Here is a 27551-nt window from a genome sequence, read left to right on the forward strand (position 1 = left end):
AGAAGAAAGCAGCAGCAGCTATGAACATGGGGGTGCAGATATCTTTTTTAGTTAGTGTTTTTATTTCCTCTGGATATATTCCCAGAAGTAGAATTGCTGGATAATACAGTAGTTTTCTTTTTAATTTTTTGAGGATCCTGGTGGCTGCTTTCCACAGTGGCTGTACTAATTTACAATCCCACCAACAATGTGTGAAGGTTCCCTTTTCTCCACATCCACATCAGCATTTGTTATCTCTTATCTTTCTGATGTTGGCCATTCTAACAGGTGCGAGGTGATATCTCATGGGGTTTTAATTTGCGTTTTCCTAGTGACTAGTAATGCTGAACATTTTTTCATGCATCTGTTGGTCTTTCATGTACTATATACTTTGGAGAAATGTCTATTCACATCCTTTTACCATTTTTTAATTGGGTAATTTGGTTTATTGCTATTGAGTTATATGAGTTCTTTATATATTTTGGATATTAACCCCTTATCAGATATATGGTTGGCAAATATTTCTTCCCATTCCATAGGCTGTCTTTTCATTTTGTTGCTGGTTTCATTTGTTTTGCAGAAGTTTTTTAATTTGATGTAGCCCCACTTGTTATATTTAATTTTGTTGCTTGTGCTTTAGGAGTCATACCTAAAAAATCATTATCAAGATCCATGTCAAGGAGCTTTATCCTTATGTTTTCTTTTAGGACTTTCATGGTTTCAGGTCTTACATTTAAGTCTTTAATTCAGTTTGAGTTAATTTTTGTGAGTGGTTTTACAATTATTTTTTAAATTCATCTTTACCATAGCACCTGGGCTTTGGTGAAGGGACAGAGACTCAGGAGGGACAGTGACTCAGGAGGTACCAGCGATGTATGGGGAGAGACAGTTGTGTGGCTTCAGGGTGAGGGTTGGAGGGATTTTGAAACACTGAAAAAAAAAATGAATGCTGACTGACCTACAATGGCCAAGAGATTGGAAAGAATCTACCATATCTGTGAAGCTTCAAATATGGAGCTTGAGAAGATGGAAAAAGAAAAAGGAAAACCAGAAGATCGCTGGACAAGTAGGTGGGAGAGAGGCAGGGATGGGAGAATAAAAAGGCTGTTGTTAATGAAGTACTTAGCTGTTAGACATGTTGAATCTAAGATGCCAACGGGGAATTCTTGGTTGGAAATGAGAATATTTTTGAAATGGATAACCATAGGAACCTAGCCTGTATAGCAAGCTAAAGTGAAGTAATAATAATAAAAATAGGGGTGCTGGAAACTATAAACCACAAAGGGGGTAAAAAAAGAACAGAATCAGTGAGAGTAAGAGAATAAAAATGGTATGATAAAATATTCTAGCCAGAGCTGAAATTGGAACATTAGAAAAACTGGAAATGAAATAATTGTGTCTAGCTATGATTAAAGTGAAGAATGTCTCTTAAATATACTGAACATTAGTGGCCTTTCCCCCACCATTCTCTCTCATCACAGTCAAATACTATATAGTTTGACCCCTGACTTTTTCTCAGCCCTTTTAAATAATAAATTGCAGGCTTTTAGTTCTCTCATCTGTAAAATGAGGAGGCTAAGCCAGATGAACTCTAGAACCTTTTTCAATACTAAAACATAATGATGTTACTATCACTTAATGTATATCATCCACTAACACTGTGCAAGGTACTGGGGATAAAATTAAAATGAAGCAAATACTACACTGTCTGACTTTTCAATAGTAATGGTATGATTAGAGATAAAGACATGAAAAGCAGCAATTAGAATGTACTATGATAAATAAGAGGAGAAATGGAGGGTTTAATGAAAACACATAGGAGGGGCAATTAACTCAGAACTCGTGAGGGGAAAAAGGGATGAAGGAGTCAATGCTGCTTACAGGAAGGAATCTTCGTTAAGAACTGAAATGCAGCTGCCATGGAAGGTGTTGGGAGTGGAGGTGTGGAAGATTTACAGAAGGAATTGGAAAGCAAAAGAAAAACTGCTCCAAGTGGAGAAACAGTAAAAGATGCGAATGAGAGCACACTGTGGAAACTAAGTCCACTAATATGATACCTGATAGAGGAGAGATCTACACAAATACCTGCTACAAATCTAGGTGCCTATTATAAGTGGCTCTCAAACTTTTGGTATATATAAAAGAATTACCTGGGGAAACTTGTTAAATAAAAAGGGGGCAGATGGAAGACTTTGTGGGATACTGGTAAGAGTTTAGTTTTTTCAGTTTGAATGCTAGTTACACATTTTTTTTCACTATGAAAAAACTGAGCTGCACTCTTCTGATATATGCATTTTTTCTGCTTATTATATTTTAAAGTCTAAAGTAAATAATAGGAAATGGAAGAGATAACAGATTATGACAAAAATGTAAATCAGATAAGGCCTCTGCTTAAATACCTAAAACACCATTCAAAAATGCTTTATAGTTTATTTTGGGGCAAAGATATTAGGTCAAATAAAATATGAATGTTTAAACTATTAAATAAACATGAATCTTATATACTCTTTTCCCAAGACAATATAAGCAAGTTTTATGTGTATGTATATATATGGTCAAACTTACATACCATTATTTAAAAAAACAATTGACTCTTAAAATATTACCTAATGTTAAATATATATTTTGATTTTGAATGTTGTTATGAACTGAATGTTTTTGTCTTCCTCCTCCCAAATTCAGTTGAAGCCCTGCCCACCAATGTGATGATATTAGGAGATGGAGCTTTTGGGAGCTAATTAGGTTTAGATGAGGTCATGAGGATGGGACCCTGCTGTGATGGCATTAGTGCTCCTAAAAGAAGAGCCACCAGAGAGCTTACATGTGCCCTCTTCTTTCTCTCTCCCCCTCTCTCTGCCATGTGAGAACAAGCATGAAGGCGATTGTCTGCAAGAGAGCCCTCATCAGACACTGAAACCTGCCTAGCCTTAATCTTAGACTTTTCAGCCTCCACAACTGTGAGAAAATTTGTTATTTAAGCCACACAGCCTATGGTATTTTGTGGTGGCAGCCTCAGCTGCCAAGGGTTTATATGCATTACAAATTGATTAAATTTTAGAGAATGTAGTGGGATGAACGATATCTCATAAAATTCATGTCTGCCTATGACCTCGGAATGTGACCCTATTTGGAGACAGGGTCTTTGCAGACATAGTTAGTTAGGTTGAGATGAAGTTATAATCCAGTAGGGTATGGTGGGCTCTAAATCCAATGATTTACGTCCTTAGAAGAACACACAGAGACACGCATAGTGAAAAAGGGCATGTGACAATAGAGGCAGAGATTGGAATGACATAGTTACAAGCTATGGAACTTCAAGGACTGACTAGAGCCACTAGAAGCTGAAAGAGGCATGAAAAAAATTCTTCTCTAGAGCCTTCAGAGGGAGCATGGCCCTGACGACACCTTGATTTGAATTTCTAACCACTAGAACTGTGAGAATAAATTTATGTTGTTTTAAACTACCTCATTTGTGGTAATTTGTTATAGCAGCCCTAGGATATCAAGGGTTAGGGACAATGCAACTCTAGTGTCCATCAAACGAATCAAGAAAATGTGGTATACGTACAATGGAATAGAACTCAGACTTAACAAGGAAGGAAATCCTGTCACATGCTACAACATAGGTGATCCCTGAGGATATGATCTTGTGAAATAAACCAGTCACAAATTACATATATATATATATATGTGTGTGTGTGTGTATATATTTATATATATATGTGTGTGTGTGTGTATATATATGTGTATATATACACATACAGAAGGTTCACGATAACAACATAGAATAAATGGCAAAGTAGAGATTCGAACGTTAAAATGTCTAATTTTAAACTTCTGCAAATAACCATCAATATCAGTTAAAGAAAAGCCTGGTTTTCTTTAAGCAGGAAAGTTTAAAAGGAGGTAAGGATAGCCTCCAATAGGGGCTAATACCCAAAATATATAAAGAACTCATATAATTCGACAACAAAAAAAACAAATCCAATTAAAAAATGGGCAGAGGACCTGAATAGACATTTCTACAAGAAGACATACAAACAGCCAACAGACATATGAAAAGATGTTCAACTTCATTAGCCATTAGGGAAATGCAAATCAAAACCCCAATGAGATACCACCTCACACCTTTTAGAATAGCTATCATCAACAAGACAAGTAATAACAAATTTTGGAGGGGCTGTGGGGAAAAGGAACTCTCATACACTGGTGGTATGAATGTAAATTGGTACAGGAACCTCCTCAAAATATTAACAATAGAATTACCATAGGACCCAGCAATCCTTCTTCTGGGTATCTACCCCCAAAATTTGAAAAACTTTATCCGTAAAGATATATGCACCTTGATGTTCACTGCAGCATTATTTACAGTGGTCAAGATATGGAAACTACCAAAGTGCCCTTCGATAGATAATTGGATAAAGACAATGTGGCACATACATATAATGGAATATTACTCAGGCATAATAAAAGATGAAATACTGCCATTTGTGACAACATGGATTGACCTTGAGATAATCATGCTAACCGAAATAAGTCTGACAGAAAAAGTTGAGAACCACGTGATTTCACTTATATGTGTGACATAAAACTGAAAGCAACAAATAAAACCTCATAGACACAGACAACAGTTTAGAGGTTACTAGAGGGAAAGAGGAGGGGAGCAGGTAGATAAGGGTAAACGAGGTGATGGAAGGACATTTAACTTAAGGTGATGAACATACGATGCAATATACATATGACGTACTATTGAACTATATATACTTGAAAGCTTTTTTTAAACAGTGTGACCCCAATAAATTTAATTTAAAATAAGGAAGTAGAATGACCAATAAATCCTATCTTTTTACTTTGCTAAGTAAGGACATTTTTAAAAACTCACTATAAACTATCATTATTCATTTAAAAAATGGTTAAATATCAAAATATATATATATATGTAAAATCTTTAGAATCAGAGACATTCTTTCACTCATAGCATGAATATTGCTTTATGATTAAGTCACCATCTTGTTCTTATTTTTAATTTTACTGGGAACTAATAAAACTTCAGCATGACTGCTACCAACTGGCAGGTTAATGTTGGGAAACCAGTACTTACATTATCTACACAAATAAACAGGTTAACTAATGTTGCCAAGAGGCATCTAATACACATTTCCTCAAGTTTAAAGTCTCCCTGAAAACTGTCCATGAAAAAACTCCTTCCTAGAACCCTGGATCACTGTGATGATCTCTGGGAAGCTTGATGGTTTTAATTCACAAGCAAACAGTTAATCAACTTCTTACCTCACTCATCTGGCTCCCCACTCGCTGCTGCAAATCACAACCTTAGCATAGTTTAAATCTGTAAAATCATAAACTGTCTTTAAAAGGATGCCCTTCCTCATCCCACAGGTATTCCTGACAAACACAATGTGAATACTTCACTGGTCATTTTGAACTGCCTGATTTGTATGCCTATTTTCTTAACACTCCAGAATCAGCACTAGGACTTCTCTTAATGTTTCCTTATACCACCTTTGAACTGGCTCTTTTCACAAAATCAGACCCAATCCTGGTACTGTGCATCTTTGGTGGTCTACATCCATCATAATGTCTCACCCTGATTTGTGGAAACATTATACTAAATAGAGATGCTTTCTCCCCTTGGCAGCAGTATTTAAAAGGGCCTTCACATCCACCAATTTTTCCTTAAAATATAAGTAGAGTAAGTATTACAATGCTCATTTTACAGTTAAGGAAACTAAGGTAGGAAACCAAGGGAGTAGGCCCAGAGCTGCTCAGTGGCAGGCCAATTTTAGGTCTCGGGACCTTCATTCCCTATTCTATACTCTGCAACAGGCCATCCTATTACCATTTGACTTCAGAAATTCTCCAAATATACTAATTTTACAAATATTCTCAGACAATTGTAAGAGATCTCAAAACAGACAGACTGAACATATTTGAAAAATATCATGCTAGAAAAAGAAACTTCTACTGAAAAGGCAGCAATGTTCTAGACAATGTCTTTTCTTTAATTGAGACAGTCAATATTCTGAGAATAATTTTTCTACAAATTGGCGCTGTGACCTTCAGCAAATCACTTAACCTTCCATGAAATTTCCCAACTTCATAAATATAAAATGCAATGAAAAACCATAAAACAGAGCAAAAAGGATAATTTCATAAGTAGATCAAGGTAGATTTCTACCATTTAAAAAGCATTTCAGAATATGGCACAATCATTTTATTAAACTAAAATTATTTCTCCTGCTTTGAAAATAAATATAACGTAATTTTTTTCTTTTTCAATGTCTTGGTTGCATTACAAAGAGGGTAAAAAAAAAAAATCCCACGAGAATACAATCAGAAAAAAAGCATAGTTTTTTAAGATCCCTAAAAAGCTTGCCAAAACAGGAACACTGTATCCAAAGCAACAGCTGACACTGAGCTAATGGAACAGAGATATATCTGTAGACTACTGTAAAGATTGTTCCAAGAAATAGCAAGTAATATTCTAGTGTTTACAAAGCTATAGGCTAATATGAAAAGACCTGTATGAGCATAAATAAAGCATTAAGTTAAAAGTTTGACAGTATTTTAAAAGCTTCACATAAATAAAATTAGAAATGGAAAGAGTTGCAGAATTTGATTTAATTGGAAACAAAATGCGAAATGACATAAATGTACAAGACCAGGATTCCACTGTAGATGAATATTAAAAGTCTGGAAGGATCGTATAATCCTGTATCACAAAGACTAAGAATCACATTTCACTTTTTCCCCTAACAAAATAATTCTTTAGCAGCTAAATTCTTTTTATTCTGCTGTTATAGTCCATGCTACATTCCACAAAGTGACTCAGTTCACAAAACTTTAAGCCCTATGATAAAGTCTGAGTTGATTCCAACTGATTTTAACTAGAAAGACAAACAGAAATTAAGAAATTTTACTTCTAAAATAATTTATTAGTGAGGAGGTTTCAGAACTACAGCATTTCCTCAAAGTTTGCTTAGTAGTCAATTAAAAAAAAAAGAAGAAGATAGAAATCCTAGAATTTGATTTAAAAAATGGGGGTGGTGGGGGTAGAGAGGGAGAAATGATCAATATATCTCCCACTTGGCTTCCCCAAACATGCAGAGGTTATAGTGAGAAAGATGCTAAATCAGTTTAAGAAAAAATTCAAAGAACAGGTACCTTTCACTATACAGACAACTCTTCGAAAAAAAGCAGTTATTTTTCATAACACAGAAAGAATACAGATCTTTACCAAAAAGCAGATAATTCTTTAAACCAATCAGTCAACGGAATACATATTTAATAAAATTAGGATGATTTTCGGGTAGATTTTAAGACAATAAAATGCATAGCACCTTAATCATGCACAATAATTGAGGAATTTTAAAACACAAACATTTTATTTATCAAGAGTAGTATTAATAAACTCACAACACCTTATACATAACAAGTATACATTGGGACAAAATATTTAAAGCAATTTATAACATCTGTGTGCATATGCACTAACGTGATACATACATGACACTTTTTCTGGAGCTACAACACGCTTTAAACATTGAAAACTTAATGCAGCTCCATGGGAGAGATTACATGTACTAAAGGAAGAGAGAATCATATTAAATAATGTAATTTAAAGCAAAAATCATATTAGCTACCTTGGTTGTGATTCAGAGCTTACCAGTGGCTTTTCTGATTCAGTAACATGCAGCCCATTAATGCTTGATATGTAATTCTCGGCTAACCTAATACGATTATTTCAGAACCTGTTAACAATCAACAGTCAGCAGTGCATAACCCAAATGAAATTAAGAAATTCAGCAGGACATTTAATAGCACAATATGATCTTATCAATCAGAAATCAACTTTATTCTAGCCCTTTTTGAAGAGAAGCATAAAAATAGACTTATAGTAAGGCAAGGAAAAAATTGAGAGAGGGAAAAAAGAAGAGAAAACAATGAAAGTGGTTTGGAAGAGCAAGGTTCTGCACAAAAAGAAGTGATAACACACAGAGACCTTAAGAAAATGGAGAAGAGAATAAAGGAATAATATAGAAGGTTATTTTAACTTCCAAATTTATTTACAAAATAAATCTGAAGAGCCTAGTCTACATGAATTCATAGTTTGGCATTAAACAAAAGTTTTTAAATAATGTCAATACTTAGAATAACATTCTCATCATATTACATAATAGATAATATTTAAGGACACTAAAATGTGTTAAATAATAAAATGAACTTCATAGGACAATGAAAGTAAACATAAAACATTAAGAGGCAAGCTCTCTTATTTTTAATATAAAATTTTAAGTTAAATATATAAATATGGCTTTTCATATAAAATAATATAATATAATAATTCTAGTCATTCCATGCTTAACCAAACATATTTATGGTAGCATAACTAGTTATTCCCCCCCACACACACACCCTTCTTTCTTATTAGTAAAAACCTAATTTCTCCAGGGGTGACAATGTACACAGCTGGTAGCTGGCATTGCCCCATCCCCACACCTTGAATATGAACATAAGGCCTAGGGGTGTGAAAGCTGTCTTGTGACCATGACGTGACAAGCAAGAAGACACTAAGGATGATAGAATGGATAGCTGGAACAATGTTAGCACCGCCCACATCCAGACTAACATCTATTTGTTTAAGTCATTGTTATAGTCTAGCTTGTTACAACTCTAGCAGCCTCACCCAGCACCAAACTGATTGAAAAACAATATATAAAAATACCTGCGTCCACAACAATATTCGAAATAACAAAGGAAAAAAAGAGAACAAAATCATGCCTTATTTGCTACCACTGGAAGTGACTACTACATCAAATCATTACTCTGTAAATTGCTAATTAAAGTACAAAATTTAAATGTTTATCCATTATTTTAAAAAGGAATTGCAGTTCAGGGTAACCAAGAATGTTTAGTTGATGAGTGAAGTTATTCTTTACAACAGGATCATAGTTAATAGAGAAATAATAAAAATTGAAAATCACTCTTTCCCAATCTGATAAAAAAAAATTAAAAGATTTAAGCAAAAGTCATCAGTTGATGTTAAAACCATTAAGAAAAGTTTGACAAGGAATTAAATATTCTCAAAGTGCAAAATACTACAAATTTACAATGAAGTAATTTAATGGGGAAAAAATATTTTTCTCAACATAAAGTGCTCAAACAACTGAACATCTCTATAGAAAAAAATGAACTTTGCACTGTACATAAAAATTAAACTTAAAAGATAAAATTATAAACTTCTGAAGAAAACAAAGGAAGAAAGCTTTGTAATGTTAAAGCAGGCAAAATTTTCTTACATAACATGCAAACAAAAACAGACAAACTGACCTTTAGCAAAACTAGAAACTTTGTTCTTCAAAAAGACAGTGTGCCATGTTGGGCAGGGGAAGTAAGCATTATTCTTAATAGCCAAAAACTGTAACCAATCTAATGTCCATCAGTCTATGGATACAAAGGGAGCGTATCCATAGAATGAAAGATTACTCAGCAATGAAAAAGACTACTTATAACATGCAACAACATAGATGAACCTAAATAAAACACTGCTCAGTGAAAGAAGCTAGATATATAAGATTATGTTATATGATTCCATTCATAAAACTTTTTAGAAAAAATCAAATCTATAGAAAAAGAAAGCAGATCAATGATTGCCTGAGTTTGGGGGGTGAAAGGAAGGACTGACTGTAAACAAGCATGAGAGAACTGTTCTGTGGTCATAACAGTTTAAAAAAAAAAAACTGGGTTGTGAGATGGCTGCACAACTGTATAAATTTACTAAAACTCATCAAACAATATACTTAAATGAATATTATTCTATAAAAACTGCACTTCAATAACATTATAAAAAAAAGGCAAGTCACACAACAGGAGAAAATATTTACATATATATGACAAAAGACATATCCAGAATACATTAAAAATTCTTACAAATCAAGAAGAAAACTCTTGAAATGTTGGGCAAAAACCCTTCACTATTAGGCATTTGAAATGTTAGCCATAGCCACATCAGCAATTAGTAAAAGGCAAATTAAAACTACAATGAGAATCTACTATGCCCTCATTTAAAAAACAAAACAAAACAAAAACAAAACTGTCAGCATTAAACTGGTGAGGATGTGGAGGAATCAGAACTCTAATCTACTGATGTGGGAATGAAAAATGATGGAATGACTCTGGAAAACTGCAAATCTCTTTAAAAAGTAAACACAATTCTTTGCAAAAACCCAACCATTCTTTGTGCTAGGTATTTACTCAAGAGAAAGGGAAACGAATGCTAACACAACAACTTGTACTTGACTGTTCATAGCAACTTAATACACAATAGTCCGAAACTAGAAATAACCCAAATATTCATTAATAAATGAACAGAGAAATGTACTTCAATAAAATGAAATAATAATTAGCAATAAAAAAGAGCCAAATTATCGATGCACACAACATGGATCAATCTAAAAATAATTATGTTGCATGAATAGAGCCAGACACAAGAAAGAACATACTGTATGACTTCAGTTATAAAAAACTATGGAAAATGCAAATTAATCTATAGTGTCCCAAAGTAGTTCCTGGGTCTACATTTTTTTCTGAACTACAAAATAAAATCCTTTGTATTTACTACTATAAAAAAAAGAGCCAGTGTAAGATTGTTTAAATTAAGTAAAATCATATAAAGAGTTATCCAAATACAAAAGTTCAGAATTTTTAAGAAACAGAAAAACAATTACACATAGATTGAAGAGTAATTACCAAATTTTAACCAATGACAGAATTCTGTAAGAAATACAATGAAAAGTTAGTTACTGAAAAAATTACTCACAGGGCGGAATTAAAATGAAATGCCATTCAGTGAACTGGAAAACTATGTAAAGCAATAATACCAAAAGACCCTAAGGCTAAATGCAGACAGTTAGATGTGAATCTATACTGTAAAATAGCAATAAAATAAAAGAACAAAGCAACCAATGTTTATGTGGATTGTTCATGACAAGAGAATGTATCAGACGATAAGCAAATAACATGACTGTATAATATAAAACTAGAATAACAGTGCTACTTTATATTTGGCATAAAACACAAACAGAAATATCCTACGATAACTGAAATACTGCAAAAGAGGAAAAGGTGGTAGGAAGGAGGGAAGGAAAGAAATATTAAAGCACCCGCCAAGAAAAAATGTATAATTATGTATTTAACATAGAGATCACACTTTCTCTTCAAAGGGCAAGATAGTAAATATTTTAGGTTTTCCAGGCTACGTATGGTCTCTGTTATATTTTCTTCCTCAGTCTGTTCAACCATTTAAAAATGTAAAAACAATTCTTAGCACCTGGGCCATACAAAAACAGCCCACAGATTATAGTTTTGCCAACCCCTGATTTAGAGTGTTAAATTTTTAAGAGCTCAAATTAATTTCCATTCAAATTTAAAGGTAAAATAGTAAGCACAAGCTAAACAAGTAAGATTAAGTTTAGGGAAAATATTCAGATGACCAGTTTAAAATATATTTTAAAGTTATAAAATACTATGCTGGTACATAATAATAACATTACTATTATATATTACTATATAACAAATATCTTTAAAGAGAAACTAGAGAAGACTAACTTTTAAAATTATTATTTATACATGTCATAAAACTTATCTAACAATGTAAATGTACCCACACCAGGTCTCTACTAAATATAAGGAAAGCTAACAGTGATAGGAGCAAACAGAAATATCGGTGGTGAGGATGGATGGCAAATTATCCATTGAGGCTAGTAAAAAAAAAAAAAGAATCTATGAAACTTTTAGATCTGTGTAACTTGCAAAGACTATAATCAACCTTTCAAATTTTTTTCAGGTGCAGTTAACATATAACATTATATTAGTTTCAGGTGTATAATGATTTGATATTTGTATATATTGTGAAATGGTCAACACAATAAGTCTAGTTAACATCTGTCATCATACATAAAAATTTTTTTTCTTGTGATGAGAATTTTTTAAATTTACTCTCTTAACATCACCCAATAATTTTAATTAAGAAAAAAAATTTAAATAAAAAATAAAATAAAATTTATTCTTAGCAACTTCAAATATGCAAAACAGTATTAACCATGCTGTACCTTACATTCTCATGACTTATTATACAACTGGAAATTTGTACCTTTTGACCCCCTTCATCCATTTCTCCCACCCCTATCAAATTGTTTATTGTGGGACAAGAAAAATGGTACCTACAAGGGTTGAAAATTATTGAATTTTTTAATCTAATAAGTGGCAAAAACATCAGAACCAAACATACAAAATTTGAATCTACAAAATAAATTTTGTAGATTCAAATTATGAGACCTGTTTTAGAATTCATGAAACCAGCCAGGAAAACTCCTAGCAGCTAAAGATAGAAAAGGCAGACTTCTTAAAGCGGATATTCAGCTTAAAAAATCAACTGACATTGAGTATATTATTAGTGTTAGTTGGGCCCATGGAGAAGAAAGAGATCACAAAAGAATTGCTGCATGCTGAACTACCATAATTAACTACAGAAGGAATCAATGTGTTCACCTTTGCCAGAAAGTTCTTTTTGAAGCTTAAGAAGATGTTTAACTTCTTCAACACAATTCATTTGAATTGGTATCATCTCTGTGCTACAAACAACTGAGAAAATTTAACTACAGAAGTAAAAAGGGTTCATAACATCATAATCACTGACTGTATGCTTTGCAGATATTTACCTGCTCAACTTAAATTCTATATTGTCATCTTAGAAAGACTGTCTAGATCATACTTTTATGGTACTTTTAGCTGACAACTGATAAGCATGAAGACCATGGGCTTGACCAAGGAGGTTTTATTTTTCTGCCTTCAGGAAAAGGTAGATTCATGGATGTTTACTTTCTAGCACTGGCAACGTTTACTGCAGGAGAGACTATGTCAGGGAACTGAGATCTGAAAGAACTGAGTACAAGACCCTCTCCCTGATGGCTTTTGAAGACAAGTAAATACATCATCTTCCTCAATACTGAAACCTCTAGAAAGTCCTGCACTTGTTTATTGGAAAAGCTTATAACTCACAAGTTAAAGCCATCTTTCTAATTAATATGTCATCATTTCACTGTGGGGGCCTGGTATCTATGGTGATGCAGGAACTTGTCCAGATCAAAATCTCTACCACCTATTTTTAAAAGCTAGTTAGAGCTTGAGGTAATGGAATATGCTGCAATCTTGAAAATACCATAAGGTTCTCTTTGTCTGGCTTCTGTCAGTGCAAGATTCTAAAGATCAGTAGGAAAGAGAGAGAAAGAAAGAAATAGGAGTCAAGGATGAGCTGCAGATGAAGCCCCATGTTGGTGACAAAGATTGCCAACTTACTTGAAGATGGTTTTTCCTAATAGAGCGATATGGTATGCTTCACCAGAGATGTCCTGTAAGTCCTCAAGCCTATCAAAGTTTTTGTAAAGAAAGTGGTAATCTTTTCCAAATAGAAATAATACAGCTTTTGTGAGGTCAGAAGTTATATATTTTTTATATAGGAAGAAACAACAGTTCCTTGGTAACTAAGTAGTCATTTAGTTTGTGTCTTTGAAAACAGAAATTTTGAAATACATGTAGTAGAGACTTTGTAATACTACAAAGCTATTTACAAAGCTTCTACACATCAAAAGAAATCATCAAAACTAAAAGGTGAGGGGAGAGTATTCAAGATGGCGTAGAAGGTAGAGGCTGCGCAGGCCTCCTCTAGCGACTACACCAAAATTATAATATTACAGAGCAACCAGTACATGGAGTTGCCGAAGGTCTCGCTGAAGAGAAGCCCTACAACCAGGTCACCTCAAATAATAGGTCTCCTCAAAACAGTAAGAGGGGCAGAGACACAGAACAGCCTGGTGTCCCCAAGTGTCGGGATGGAGAATCAAGAGGGCTATCTTGGCTACAGAGCCACCTCACCCACCTGAGGAGCGAGGGTTCCTGGATGCACACTGGGCTCCCCAGCTCAGGGTTCCAGTGCCAAGAAGAGAAGTCCCTACAACCTCTGGCTGTGAAAACCAGCAGAGGTTGGGGCTGACTGAACCAGAGCCTGCAGGAAGCTGAGATCTTCCTCTTAAAGGGCCCACGCCCAGCCTTACTCTCTGACTGACTCACTCACTCTGAGCTCCACTGCTGTAACAGTAGCTTAAGGGGCAACAGGAACATATGCTGAGCTCTCAAGCTTCAGGGCAAGGGCTGGAAGGGCTGCCTGCTCCTGGACAGAGGTGTAGGCAGAAGCCATTGTTCCTTTGTTGAACACCCCACACACATACACCCAGCCTGCAGACATAGGCTCCATCAACCTGGATAACACAAGTCACTCTACCTAGGGGATTCCTTGAGACTCTGCCTCTCCCAACTTCTGGGCCCACCCAAGCCACTTCCTGTGATTTAGGAGAAAAGAGAGCACAAGGAATTAAAAACCTACTTGAAGAAATAATGATGGTAAACTTCCCTAACCTGGCAAGGGAAATAGACATATAACCCCAGTAAGTTCAGAGAGTCCCAAAGAAGATGAACCCAAAAAAGCGCACAATAAGACACATCATAATTAAAATGTCAAAGGGAAAATTCAAAGAGAGAATCTTAAAAACAGCAAGAGAAAAGCAATTAGTTACATACAAGGAAATGTCCGTAAGATTGTCAGCCGATTTCTCAACAGAAACTTTACAGGCCAGAAAGACTTAGCACAAAATATTCAAAGTGCTGAAAACCCAGGACCTACAACCAAGATTACTTTACCTTGCGAAGTTAACATTTAGAATTGAAGAACAGATAAAGAGCTTCCCTGAAAAGAAAAAGGTAAAGGAGTTCATCACCACCAAGCCAGTATTATAAGAAATGTTAGAGGGACTTCTTTAAGAAGAAGAAAAAAAGTAGGTAGCAAAAGTCTAAATAAAGAATGGCAATAACTACATATCTATCAATGAATATTTCAAATGAAAAAAGAATTAAATACTCCAATCAAATAGCTGAATGAACAAGAAAACAAAATCCTTACATATGCTGCCTACAAGAGACTCCCTTCAGATTAAAAGACACACAGACTAAAAGTAATGGGATAGAAAAAGATATTTCATGATGGACATAGAGGGTATTGTGCTGAATGCAGTAAGTCAAATAGAGGATGACATATGATTACACATATATGTGGAATCTAAAGAACAAAATAAACAAAAAAAAACCTCTCATAGATACAGAGAACATTTTTGAGGGTCATGTGATAGGAAGGGAGTTAGGGGTCAGTGAAAAGGGGGAAGAGATTAAGAAGTACAATTTGGTAGTTAGAAAATAGTCATGGAGATAGAAAGTATAGCGTAAGGAATATAACCAATAATATTGTAACAACTGTGTAATGTCAGAGGGGTATTAGATTTATCAGGGTGATCACTCTGTGAGTTATACAGATGTCTAATTACTATGCTGTACATCTGAAACTAATATAGTATTATATGTCAATTATAGCTGATAAATAAAAAATTATTATTAATTAAAAAAAGGTGAAGGGATTAAGAAGTACAAATTAGTAGTTACAAAACGGTCATGGAGATGTAGAGTACAGCATAGGTAATATAATCAATAATAATTTAATAACTTTGTATGGTGCCAGATGGGTACTAGACTAATTAGAGGGATCACTTTGTAAATTATATAAATGTCTAACTACTATGCTGTACACCTGAACTAATATAATATTGAATATCAACTGTAATTAAAAAATAAAAATTAAATAAAACTAAAAGGCAACCAACCGAATGGAGATGTTTGTAAATAACACCTCTAAGAAGGGCTTAATATCCAAAATATATAGAGAATTCATATAACTCAACTACAACAACAACAACAAACAACAAATCCAATTAAAAACTGGGCAGAGGACCTGAATAGACACTTCTCCCAAGAAGACATACAAATGGCAAACAGATATATGAAAAGATGCTCAACCTCACTAGCTATTAGGGAAATGCAAATCAAAACCCCAATGAGATACCATCTAATGCCTATTAGAATGGCTATCATCAACAAGAAAAGTAATAACAAGTGTTGGAGATGTTGTAGGGAAAAAGGAACCCTCATACACTCACTGCTGATGGGAATGTAAACTGGTACAGCCACTATGGAAAACAGTATGGAGGTACCTCAAAATATTAAGAATAGCATTACCATAAGACCCAACAATCCTTCTTCTGGGTATCTACCCAAATACTTGAAAACATTTATTTGTAAAGATATACGTACCCCTATATTATTTGTAGCATTGTTCACAGTGGCCAAAACATCTTTCGATAGATGACTGGATAAAGACAATGTGGTACATACATAATAAAAGATGAAATACTGCCATTTGCAACAATATGGATGGATCTCAAAGCTATCATGCTAAGTGAAACAAGTTAGATGGAAAAAGTCAGGAACCATTTGATTTCATTATTTGTGGGATATAAAACTAAAAACAACAAATAAACAGGACAAAAAAAAACTCATAGACACAGACAACAATTTGGCAGTGACCAGAAGGAAACAGGGGTGGGAGGGCAATAGAAAAGGGTAAAGAGGGGGGTCTAATATATGGTGACAGAAGGAGATTTGACTTTGGGTGGTAAACACACAATGCAATATACAGATGATGTATTATAGAATTGTACACTTGAAACCTATATAATTTTATCAACCAATGTCACCTAATAAACTTAATAAAAATTTTAAAAACCTACAAGTGAATACAGTACATTTAAGTAATCAATTAGGAAAAAACAATAACAATCAAAGAGAAGTTATCCGCATTTAATAAAAAATTTGGTTTTGGAAAAAATGCTAAAAAAAGAAATTGCACTTTCTTTTAATAAAGTTTTACGATTAGCTGATATTGAAAATGATGGCCATCAACTACAAACTCAATAAAAGAAGATCACTAACATTTTTGAGAAACCAAATTAATGTCAGTTGAATTTTTTTTGGAAGTTGAATAGTAAATGCAAGTAATAGTGTGTAAAAAGTTCCTCATTTATTGAACATCTCTATTTAGGTTATGAGCCTATAAAGCTACTTAACTGTGTAATATTTCATGAATGCAATAATACTTCAAAATTAAAATGTAATTTTTTAGTCTATATTTATGATAAATATTAATAATATATTTAACTATTTCAATGATTTCTGATAAATGGGAGAATATAATTTGAGGGAAAAAAATAACATCTGTTTTAATGAGAAGTAGAAAGAGTATTCCCAGGCATAAAAAGATAAAGAAAAACCTAAAGGAGGAAGGAAAACGGGCATGAGAAAAATTAAAAGAAAGCCTCTGTGACTGAAAAGCAGAGACCACAAAGGAGAGTGGCATAAAATATGCATGTCTAAATGCTAATGAGAATGAAAAAGAGTAAAAGAAAAAAGATAAAGATATAAATGAGATGCAAATATCGGCAAGATAAGGTTCCTAAGAAAATGAGATCTGGAGCACAAGTAGTAAAGAGGTGCCTCTATGAAGTAGAAATTAAGGGCATCTGCTCAAAGTAAAATCGGGTGTGGGTCAAGAGGGGAAAGTTGATGGAAAATGGAGAAAGTCTAAAATTGTAATTGTATGTAATGGGAAAAAAAAGTTGGCCAGAGAAAGATAAACTTCTAAGGAATACTGATAAACTAGTATTCTGAAGAATCCCGAAGAATGAGTCATCAAATGGAGACTTCCCAAAGAAATATTTATGCTATAAAAACTCCTTTTTCAATATAAATTGCTTCACAAATTGCCAAATAAGTTAAAATGTAATTATTTAACAAAATTAGAATAAACTGCTTGTTCTTATAAAGAAAGGAGGAAAGCTACCACTTGCTAGCTGTGTAATCTTCAGCTAATTTCCTAACCTCCAGGCCTTTGTTTCCTTAACTATAAAAGGTGGATAATTATATCTTCCTCACATATTTGTTACTGCAATTGACATAACAAATATACAGTGACTAACACAAATCCTGGCAAAGAACAAGCATTCAATAAAGGCTAGTTTCATTCTTAATTCCTAAAGTGCCTGCTGACACAGCTGGGTGACACCTTTGTCTTGCTTTTTTTGTGAAAGGAAAAGGAAGGAGGCTTCAACACACAAGCTCATTCAGCTAAGACACCCTGCTTCCCAAGAAGCATTAATTCAATGACATCATTACTGATAAAGGTTTAATCTTCTCAGTCTGCAAAGCAAGAAGCCTGACTTTGTGAAAATAACCCAGAGAATCAAAGTCCAAAGAAGATAGACACATATGACTAAGTTTGAAAGCAAATGATGTTATAAACAGGAATATCAATTTACACTTAACAAATATTATAAAATTTGTGAAATGAACCAGAATGTTAATATTGGCAGATCGGTACATTTCCTCCCTTTAGGAAAATTAGGCAGGAAGCCAAATTACACTCAGAAAGTTATTTTACACTTATGGGATCTAAACAAGACAGATTAATTAAATATTAATGGCTAATGTCAACAAGCTATAATATAATCCATACAGCCTTACAGAACTATTCCGTTCACAGAGCAGAATCTACTCTCCTCCAAACCGCACTGAGATATACAACAAAATTACAGCTCCCTAGTTCCTGTTATTCTAAAATCCATAGGAGTCATTCCATATCTAGACACACGATTAATTTCTTTATATTGTTTCCTTCTTTGTAGACACACAATATTCTTATATTTCTTCTTCATCTTCCTCACTTAATCTCATTGATTAGATGCAGGCCACTGGCTAAACAAGTCATTTACTTTAATAATCTTTTGATTAACTTTATATAATCTGAATATATAACTACCAATATTAAGAAATATTAATTTTCTAAAAGTTTATCAGTTCTGCTTTAATTTTAATATGATTTAAAAACTGAAGTAAAGTGAAATTTGACAACCATTAAAATGTACACAAAACAAGAACATATCTAGAAGTTTACTTAGGAACTATTCTAAAACGTACTTTCCCATTTTAAATACGAGACTATAAAAAAAAAAAAAAGCCTTTAAAACTAACCATTCCTTTGGGACATGTTAAAACCACCAATCACTATGATAAATAATGTTATAGTTCTACAAACTTTGGTATTGTTTCCTTTCTACCATTTTCAGTTCAGTCCTACAACAAAAATATAGTAAAATATTAAGCCTTGGATAAATTAAAGATATATGTATACATATACATAGATATGCAGCAATAAACACTTTACGAGTAAAAATTTTCAAAGATTATATGCATAAAGCTTTAAATCTCTGATGTAGTGATAATATGGCCATTACATGAATACAAAAGGATTGTGATACTGCACTATATGAAATGTTAATTACTATCTTTCTTGCAACTAAATGAGCTGGGCTGATATCAATTTTCTATAGAAATATTCATTATAATTAAAATTTGATGTGTAATCCCTTGAATATTTCTTTGAGAAGAAGGTATCTTCTCTCATTTGATGTAGACAAGTATCTTATGTTTTTAATATTATAGCATTTTATCTTCGTAGTAATACCTAAAGTTAAGATATAACTGGCAGCAAATAAAACTAATCTCTAGTTTTACAAGTTGAGATAATAATTACCTTTGGAAAAGAAGAAAGTAGTGATTGTGAGACAATGAAGAGACTCCAGGAGTGCTGGTAATGTCCTATTTCTGGACCCCGGTTTTGATTTCACAGATGTGTTCACATTGTGGTATTTCATTCTATTTATATGTCTATGATTTGTTAACTTTCATTAGGTATGTAATAATTCTTAAAGATTATTTAAAACAATAACTGACATTCAGTTATATTTTAAAAATTACAACAACTAAAAATCAGAAGTCAAATAAATACTTTTCTGATTTAGAGACTACGTAAAGGAATGAGTATTTATAAAATTATTTTTGTCCAATACAAATGCACAAAATGAAATAAGTGGTTTAAAGGATATGAATAGATATGGATATTAATAATTGTCTTTGGATGTATATGGATCCACTATAAATAGAGAAAACATCTGGATGCAATACAAATGCAGAACTGAGTTTACATCTAGTTTGTTGATTCTACTATATGGGTATCTTTGGGTTTCTTCTAATTCCAAAAATTAAGCATCAGGAAAATGATACCCTAGGTGAAATCTCAAGTCAATTTTTTTTTTTTTAATTATGGCATAGTGATTATTAAGGGCACAAAGTTCTGGATTTAGAATGGTTAATGTTTTGATCCAAACTATATCATTTACTAGCTGTGTGATCTTCGACAAATTATTTAAGCTCTCGGTTTCCCCATTTGTTAAATGAGAATATAATACCAATCTTACTGGATTGCTGAAAGGTTTAAATGAGTAACAGTTCCTTGGACAAAGTAGGCATACTCAACAGGTAATAACTATCTATTTACATATACACATCATATAAAAATATATTTCATATTGTATACATTATATATTAGAAATTTTAGAAATAATCTATTTTTAAAATTTTAGAAATAATCTATTTTTAAAATTAAATAAATTGCACTAAATTTTCCCTGTACTTACTTTATGCCCTACACCCCAATTCAAATTATAGACACAGATCCTCAGTGATAAAGTGAAAACATATATTACTTTTGTAAATTCAAAGTCAAATGTTATCTGTATATGACATAATATTTACATTAAAAAGGCAATTTTTTATTACCTGAGTCTCCACACCCTGCTCCAGCAGGCGCTTAGCTTGATTTTCCACTTCAAGTCGAGCTCTTGCAATAAAAAGTAGATCGTTTTCAATTACTTCTATTCCAGAAAGATCTATTCCTTGAGAAAGGTAATCTATTTAAAAAACACAGATACACACACATTTAAATATTTCAGTACTGAATAAATATCAAGGTATCAAAGCATCTTGTCTAATTTCTTGAAAATACTAAACATTTGCTGTTGAACACTATTTTCTTCCAAAATCTGTATTTTTAAAAATAGTCACTCAATTATTTATTTTCAGGTATTTATTTTCTACTCAATTAAATAACTTTATTCCTAAGCAAAATGTTCCAAATGAGATAGAATTGGTAAAGCAAGAGTGAAAATTATGATGATTATAAATTCATAGTAATGTCAATAGATCACATAAAAAGTAGTGGCAAATTTATTTTAATGTAAATAAATATCCTGATAACCTTAGAAATTTCTCAAGTTGCGAGACAGCTTTAACAAGTTGTCCTATAACAAAACATTTGAAATAGATGTCCAACATTTGGAGAATTATTAATAAATTATGCAAAAAGTCTTAGCATGATGCCAGTTTACATGATCATGCAGATCTAACAGTTATTTACACTGAAAAATTTTCATGATATTACTAAATGAAAAAAATTACACAGAATTAACTCTATAAACTCTATAGAATTATATATACTCTATAAAATTCTATACATACAACAAGAAGTATGAAAAGATATTAAACAAAATGTTAACAACAGTAGTCTCTGCTAATGTAGAGATTGAGAAATTTGTTTAATTTTTTGGCTTAACCTTAGACATATACAAGGTAACTAAAATGCTACCAATAAAGGTCAAGTTTTCATTAAGCAGCTTGAGACACCGTTCTAAAACACATTTTCTATTTTAACAAAATAAATTATTTCTAAAAAACAAAATTGCTTTAGATGGAAGTTTATTTTGTTTTCCTGTAACTGAACAGAATATCAAACATTTTTCACTGTATTCTATTAGAATCCATTTTTAAACTTTAAGTCTTATAAGAATATATCCCCAACACTTATATATTATCGTATCTTACTTAAATGGAGTCACAATGTACTACTTAGGTGAAATTACATTAAAGCATGCAGTACACAATGCTAACCACTAAGCAGGACTCGAATATCTACTGATTGAACATTAACAGTATAGTTAGTTCTACACAGAAAGACAAAAGGAAATGACGTAAAGGGCAGTTGAATAGTGGTTACTGCTAACTTTACTTCAACTATGAGCATTTTTTAAAATGTGTATATCTAAAGGGATATTTTCCTTACCACAGTGGAAAGATTATTGAAAATGCCTATAAATCATTTGGGCCTAAATTCTGTCTCATAATTTACTCCCTAGGTGACCACAGCCTCACTGGGCCTCAAATTTTTCATCTGTAACATGCCAACAATTTATGCCCTACAAAGACACAAAACAGGTTAGCCCCACACACATACGTGTCAAGAATCAAGAGGGATATCTCAAGTGCGGAGGTTCCCACTGAGGAGCAAGGGGTCCCAACCCCAAACCAGGCTCCCCAGCCCAGAGCGCCAGTGCCAGAAAGAAGAGTCCCCACAACACCTGGCTGTGAAAATCAGTAGGGACTCAGTTCAGTTGAGACAGAGGGCTGCTGCAGACCCAAGCATCTTCTCTTAAAGGGCCTGACCACAGATTCACTTGATCCCAAACTCTTACCCTAAGCTCCAGAAAAGGGACAGCAATGTGAAAGTACCAGGGACATACAGGGAGAAATTAAATTGTCTAGTTTCAGGACAAGGAATGGAAGGGCAAGTGCCATTGTTTCTTAGTTCAGTCCTCCCCCAACACAGCCTGCAGGCATAGGCTGGCACCATATCTGAGTCTCCATTAACTTGACTAAACTACTCTCACCCCACACTGTTGATTTTGAGAACCTTCCGGACCCAATTCACATGCCAGCCCAAACCTCTTTCAGAGGCTAATCCACACAAGCAGCAGGCAGGCCCAGCTGCAGACTTTCCTAAAATGTCAAAGGTCCATAAACAACAAACAAGTAGCAGAGAGTCACCCCACATGCCTTGTACCTCTTGATAAGTGGCCCAAAGGCTGGCACCGGTGGCAGCTGGCCTTGGCTCACAGCATAACCACTCCCAGGCGCCTCCAAGCCCAGCACAGGCAGCTACCAACTACAGATCACTTTGTAGTTCCTAACAGGGAGCACCTGGCCAGACTCAGGCAGTGGCTGAGTTTGGCCAGCACAGGACCCCACCCAAAATGCCCCCAAACCAATAAACCTAGTAGCCGGCTTTTGACCAAACTAGAGTACTATCCAACTAGCACCACAAACACCACACCCAAAGGATGGACTTGGCAGGCACCAAAACCCCACTAAAGCAAATCCTGTGCAGTGAAAACAGCCCCCACACAACAACACAACAGCTTGTCTGCTGTAGTCACAGCCAATCCTCATAGCCAGTCAATATGAGGGTCAGTTCCACCCACTGATGTGTCAACAGCAATCAAGGCTCAACTCTGACATGAGAGAGCATACAACCCACATAAGGGACAGCCCTGGAGCACACGGCTCAGGTGAAGAGTAAGAGTGCGTCACTGGGCCCCATAGAAGAACTACTATGTAAGGTCACTCTGCCAAGAGTAGGAGGTGTAACGTTATCTACCAAATACATAGAAACAAACACAAGAAGGAAGTCAAAATGAGGAGAAAAAGTAACATATCCCAAATAAAATAACAGGAAAAAACTCCAGAAAAAGAACTAAATGAAGTGGCAAGCAATCTATCAGATGCGGAGTTAAAAACACTGGTTGCAAGGCTGTTCAATGAACTTATGTGAAGAACAGATTATCTCAGTGAAAACGTCAATAAAGACATAGGAAACATAAAAAAGTAGATAGGAAACATAAAAAAATGACAAATAAAAAATATAAGAACTGAAATGAAGAATACATTAGAGAGATTCAACGGTGAGGTGAAGCAGATCAAATCAGCGATTTGGATGAGAAGATAGCAGAAAACACCCAATAAAAAACAACAACAACAAATAAAAGAGGTTTAAGGGACCTCTGGGACAGCATCAAGCATAACGACATTCGCATCATAGGATACCAGAAAAAGAAGAGAGAGCAAGAGTTTGAGAACTAATTTGAAAAAATGACAAAAAATTTCCCTAACCTGAGGAAGGAAACAGACATACAAGTCCAGAAAGTGAGGAGAGTCCCAAACAAGATGAACCCAAACAAAACTACACCAAAACGCATCATAATTAAAATGCCAAAGGTTAAAGACAAAGAGAGGATCTGAAAAGCAGCAAGAAAAAAGCAGTTACCTACAAAGGAGCTCGCATAAGCTGATTTCTCAACAGAAACTTTGCAGGCCAGAAGAGACTGGCACGAAATAGTTAAAATGATGAAAAAGACTTACAACCAAGATTATCCTACCCAGCAAAGCCATAATTTAGAATTGAAGGACAGATAAAGTTCTTCTCAGACAAGAAAAAGCAAAAGGAGTTCATCACCACCAAACCAGTATTCCAAGAAATGTTAGAGGGATTTCTTTAAGAAGAAGAAGAAGAAGGAAAAAAAGATAAAAAATATAAATAATAATATGACAATAACTACATATCTATCAACAATTACTTCAAATATAAATAGATTAAATGCTCCAATCAAGATAGAATGAATGAATGGATAAGAAAACAAGACCCATACATATGCTGCCCACAAGAGATCCACTTCAGATCAAAGGACACACAGAAACTAAAAGTAAAGAGACAAAAAACATATTTCATGGAAATGGAAACGGGAATGGGAGGAAAAAAAAAAGCTGAGGTAGCAATACTTATACCAGACAAAATACTTAAAACAAAGGCTGTATAAGAGACAAAGAGGGACATTTCATAATGATAAAGAAATCAATCCAACAAGAGGATATAACCTTTATAAACATTTAGATAGGTGCACCTAAATATAAACAAATATTGATGGACAGAAAGAAGGAGGTCAATAGTAATACAGTCAAACTATATTGCTCACCTCTTTGTTTATGTAAGATGAGAAAATTTTAATCTAATAAAAGAAAAGTAATTCAATCAAAAGAACTGACACAGGTATAAAGAGGATGGGTAATACAAACATAATGAATTTTTTGTCAAATGTATTCAACAATACATTGAAATTTAAGATACTAAAAAATGAATTGCTTTTCTCCATTATCATTATATGGTCTCAAACTAAAAACCTTAGAACAAACTTCATATACTTTGCCCACAAACAATCACTGGATCTAAATGACTGGTTCTTGTATTTTTTCCTGGAATTAACCATTTCTGTTTATTATTTTAGTCTTCAAACTAAACCAATACGTCAATACATAAAAATTATTTACTACTAAAATACATGCCAGTCATTTTAATGTTCTTTCACTGCTCTAATCAATACTACACATGACTACCAGAATAAACATTCTCATCACGTTTCTCTCCCATTCATGGAATCTATGCCTTCATGTTGACTAACATTATCTCTCCATTTTACAATACAAATCCTCTGTATCAACTGCAAAATCCTCATTGCCTCTTCTTTTACTAGCATCCTCCTTTGTTTAAAAGAAAACAAAAAAGAAGAGTAATTATAGTATACTAAATGAATCAGCTATTTATTTACTTTCCATAATGTTAGCACTAAAAAATTTATTTGGGGAAAAGAGATGAAGGAAGAGTACATGTTTGGGAAATTGAGATGGTGCTAGAAGTTGGAAGAAATGAAGGAGGCTAAATCTCCATGCTTCACAATGGGAAGTCAAAGAAGTTAAAAACCTAAAAGTGGAAATATAGGCAGGTTATTTAGAGATATGGAGGTGACTACCAAAAGAATCGGCAAAAATATTGATTTGGTTGCCTCTGAGGAAAAATAAATGGGTCAGAGAAGAGGGCATGCACGCAACTGCTACTTTTTAATAACAAACCTTGTAGATTTGAGTATGTTATAGATACATAACTTTCAAAACAAATAAAACTAAATTAAATAAAAGAGTGACAAGTTAAAAAGATAATATAAAAATTAAAATAAGGTGGCTAGTCTAATTTTAAAAAATCCATATCCTCTAAATCAATGATTCTGCTTCAGGAATAAGTAATCTTTAAAAAGAAAAAATTGAATATATTTGGCGGGAAGATATTCACCACAATGTAACTGCACTAGTACATACATACATACATATGGATATTGTGTATGTATATGTCTGTAGACATGTGTGTATATGTATGCACATGTATGCGTATGTGTTTATAAATAGAACACTGTCAATTATTAAAAACCACCTTGGAAATCAATTTGGGGTAATCTAATAAGACTTCATATGGCTATTTTTATGACCAAAATATGCCATTCCAAGTTCTTACATGTGTGCATAGGAAGACATATACAAGAATGCTCATAATAGCATTGTTAAAAACAAAACAAAGCTGAAAACAATCAATATGACCATCGAATGGAGAAAAGAAAAATACAATATTACTACAGAAGAGTAAAAATAAATAATGACAGGTATACACATCACCATTGAAGTTTCTCAATAACATAATATTAAGAAAGAACTAGTTTTAGAAGAATACACACAGCAAGATGTTATTGATAGTAAGTTTAAGACAAGCAAAATTAAACAATATATTATTTAGAGATACAGACATTAATAACATTTAAATAAGTTAGTAGACATAAATGACATGACATGCTTAGAATACTCTAATTCTTAAACTTGGAGGTTAGTACCTCACACATGCTAAAAATGTATTTTTGCATTTTCATAGTTTTCATTAAATGAATATGAACCAATGGCACAGATTTGATAGTATTATAAACAAAGATATTACAAGTTACAACTGTATTTCATATGTTCAAAATGAGAAAAGACTGAACATGTTAATAAAAACATGTATATCAGTAAGACACAAATTGAACTTCTAGAGATAAAAAGTAGAAAAGTCTGGATGAGATTAATGGCAAATGAGACGCTGTAGGAAAAACAGAATAGACTGTCTCATGAAGAAGAGTTTAATGCTAGAGTTATTAACCATATAAAGGCTTTTCCTTTTAAAAATATCATGCTCTTAAAAATTTTTTTTGAAAAACAGAAAAGTTACTCCAAAGGGGGTAAATTACATAACCACACAACACAGAGGCCACAACTGCTAAGTGGATCATTGGAATATACGTGAGTTTGTCTGAGAAATTTATGAATCTTCAAATTTTCAAGGAACACCAAAATAGCATACATCCTCCTCCTAGATGTTTATGTGAGAAAAAGCAGAAAAAGCAAAAACTGACATACAGGGACTGGGCAGTTGGCTGCAGACACTTACCAGTAAAAGTGACTCCCTCCTACACATCGACTTTGCAAAGAGCACAATTCAGATACATGCCTCATAGAAATCTCAAGCAACCTTCAAATGTTCCTTAAATACTTAAAATCTTGGTTGTGCTTAAAAGTAAAGGTCTACTATATTCCTTTAAAATCTTATCCTCCTTTTTAATCACCCATGGGTTGTTTTGTTCGTTTTTATTTGTAATTATATTTATTTACAATATCTTCTTTATTAACTTAATATTATAAGCATTTACCCATCCTGTTATAGTCCTTTTAAATATGAATTTTTGACTGCTACCCAATATTTCATCAAATAAATGAACCAAATATTATTTAACCATCAACCTAAGATGAAATAATTATGTCATAAATAACTACTCTATCGTTATATTAAAAAACTTTAAGTATCTAGAATTATTTTTTTGGGAAGTAATCAAAGAAAGAATTACTAAATCAAAGCAATATTTGTA

The 27551-nt window shown here is 33.4% G+C and overlaps 1 protein-coding gene across 3 annotated transcripts in view; it reads right to left on the minus strand.

The window, feature by feature from the left end:
* COG5 (component of oligomeric golgi complex 5) overlaps positions 1 to 27551 on the minus strand; it is a 290007-nt gene that overhangs the window by 134759 nt on the left and 127697 nt on the right. For all 3 annotated transcript variants that reach the window (XM_039849028.1, XM_039849029.1, XM_039849030.1), the window contains exon 7: positions 20668 to 20798. In XM_039849028.1, the coding sequence (XP_039704962.1) occupies positions 20668 to 20798 (131 nt within the window). The remainder of the gene's footprint in view (positions 1 to 20667; positions 20799 to 27551) is intronic.

The sequence above is a fragment of the Pteropus medius genome, unplaced genomic scaffold (genome assembly GCF_902729225.1).
Source record: "Pteropus medius unplaced genomic scaffold, Ma_sr-lr_union100, whole genome shotgun sequence".
Taxonomy (NCBI): Eukaryota; Metazoa; Chordata; class Mammalia; order Chiroptera; family Pteropodidae; genus Pteropus; species Pteropus medius.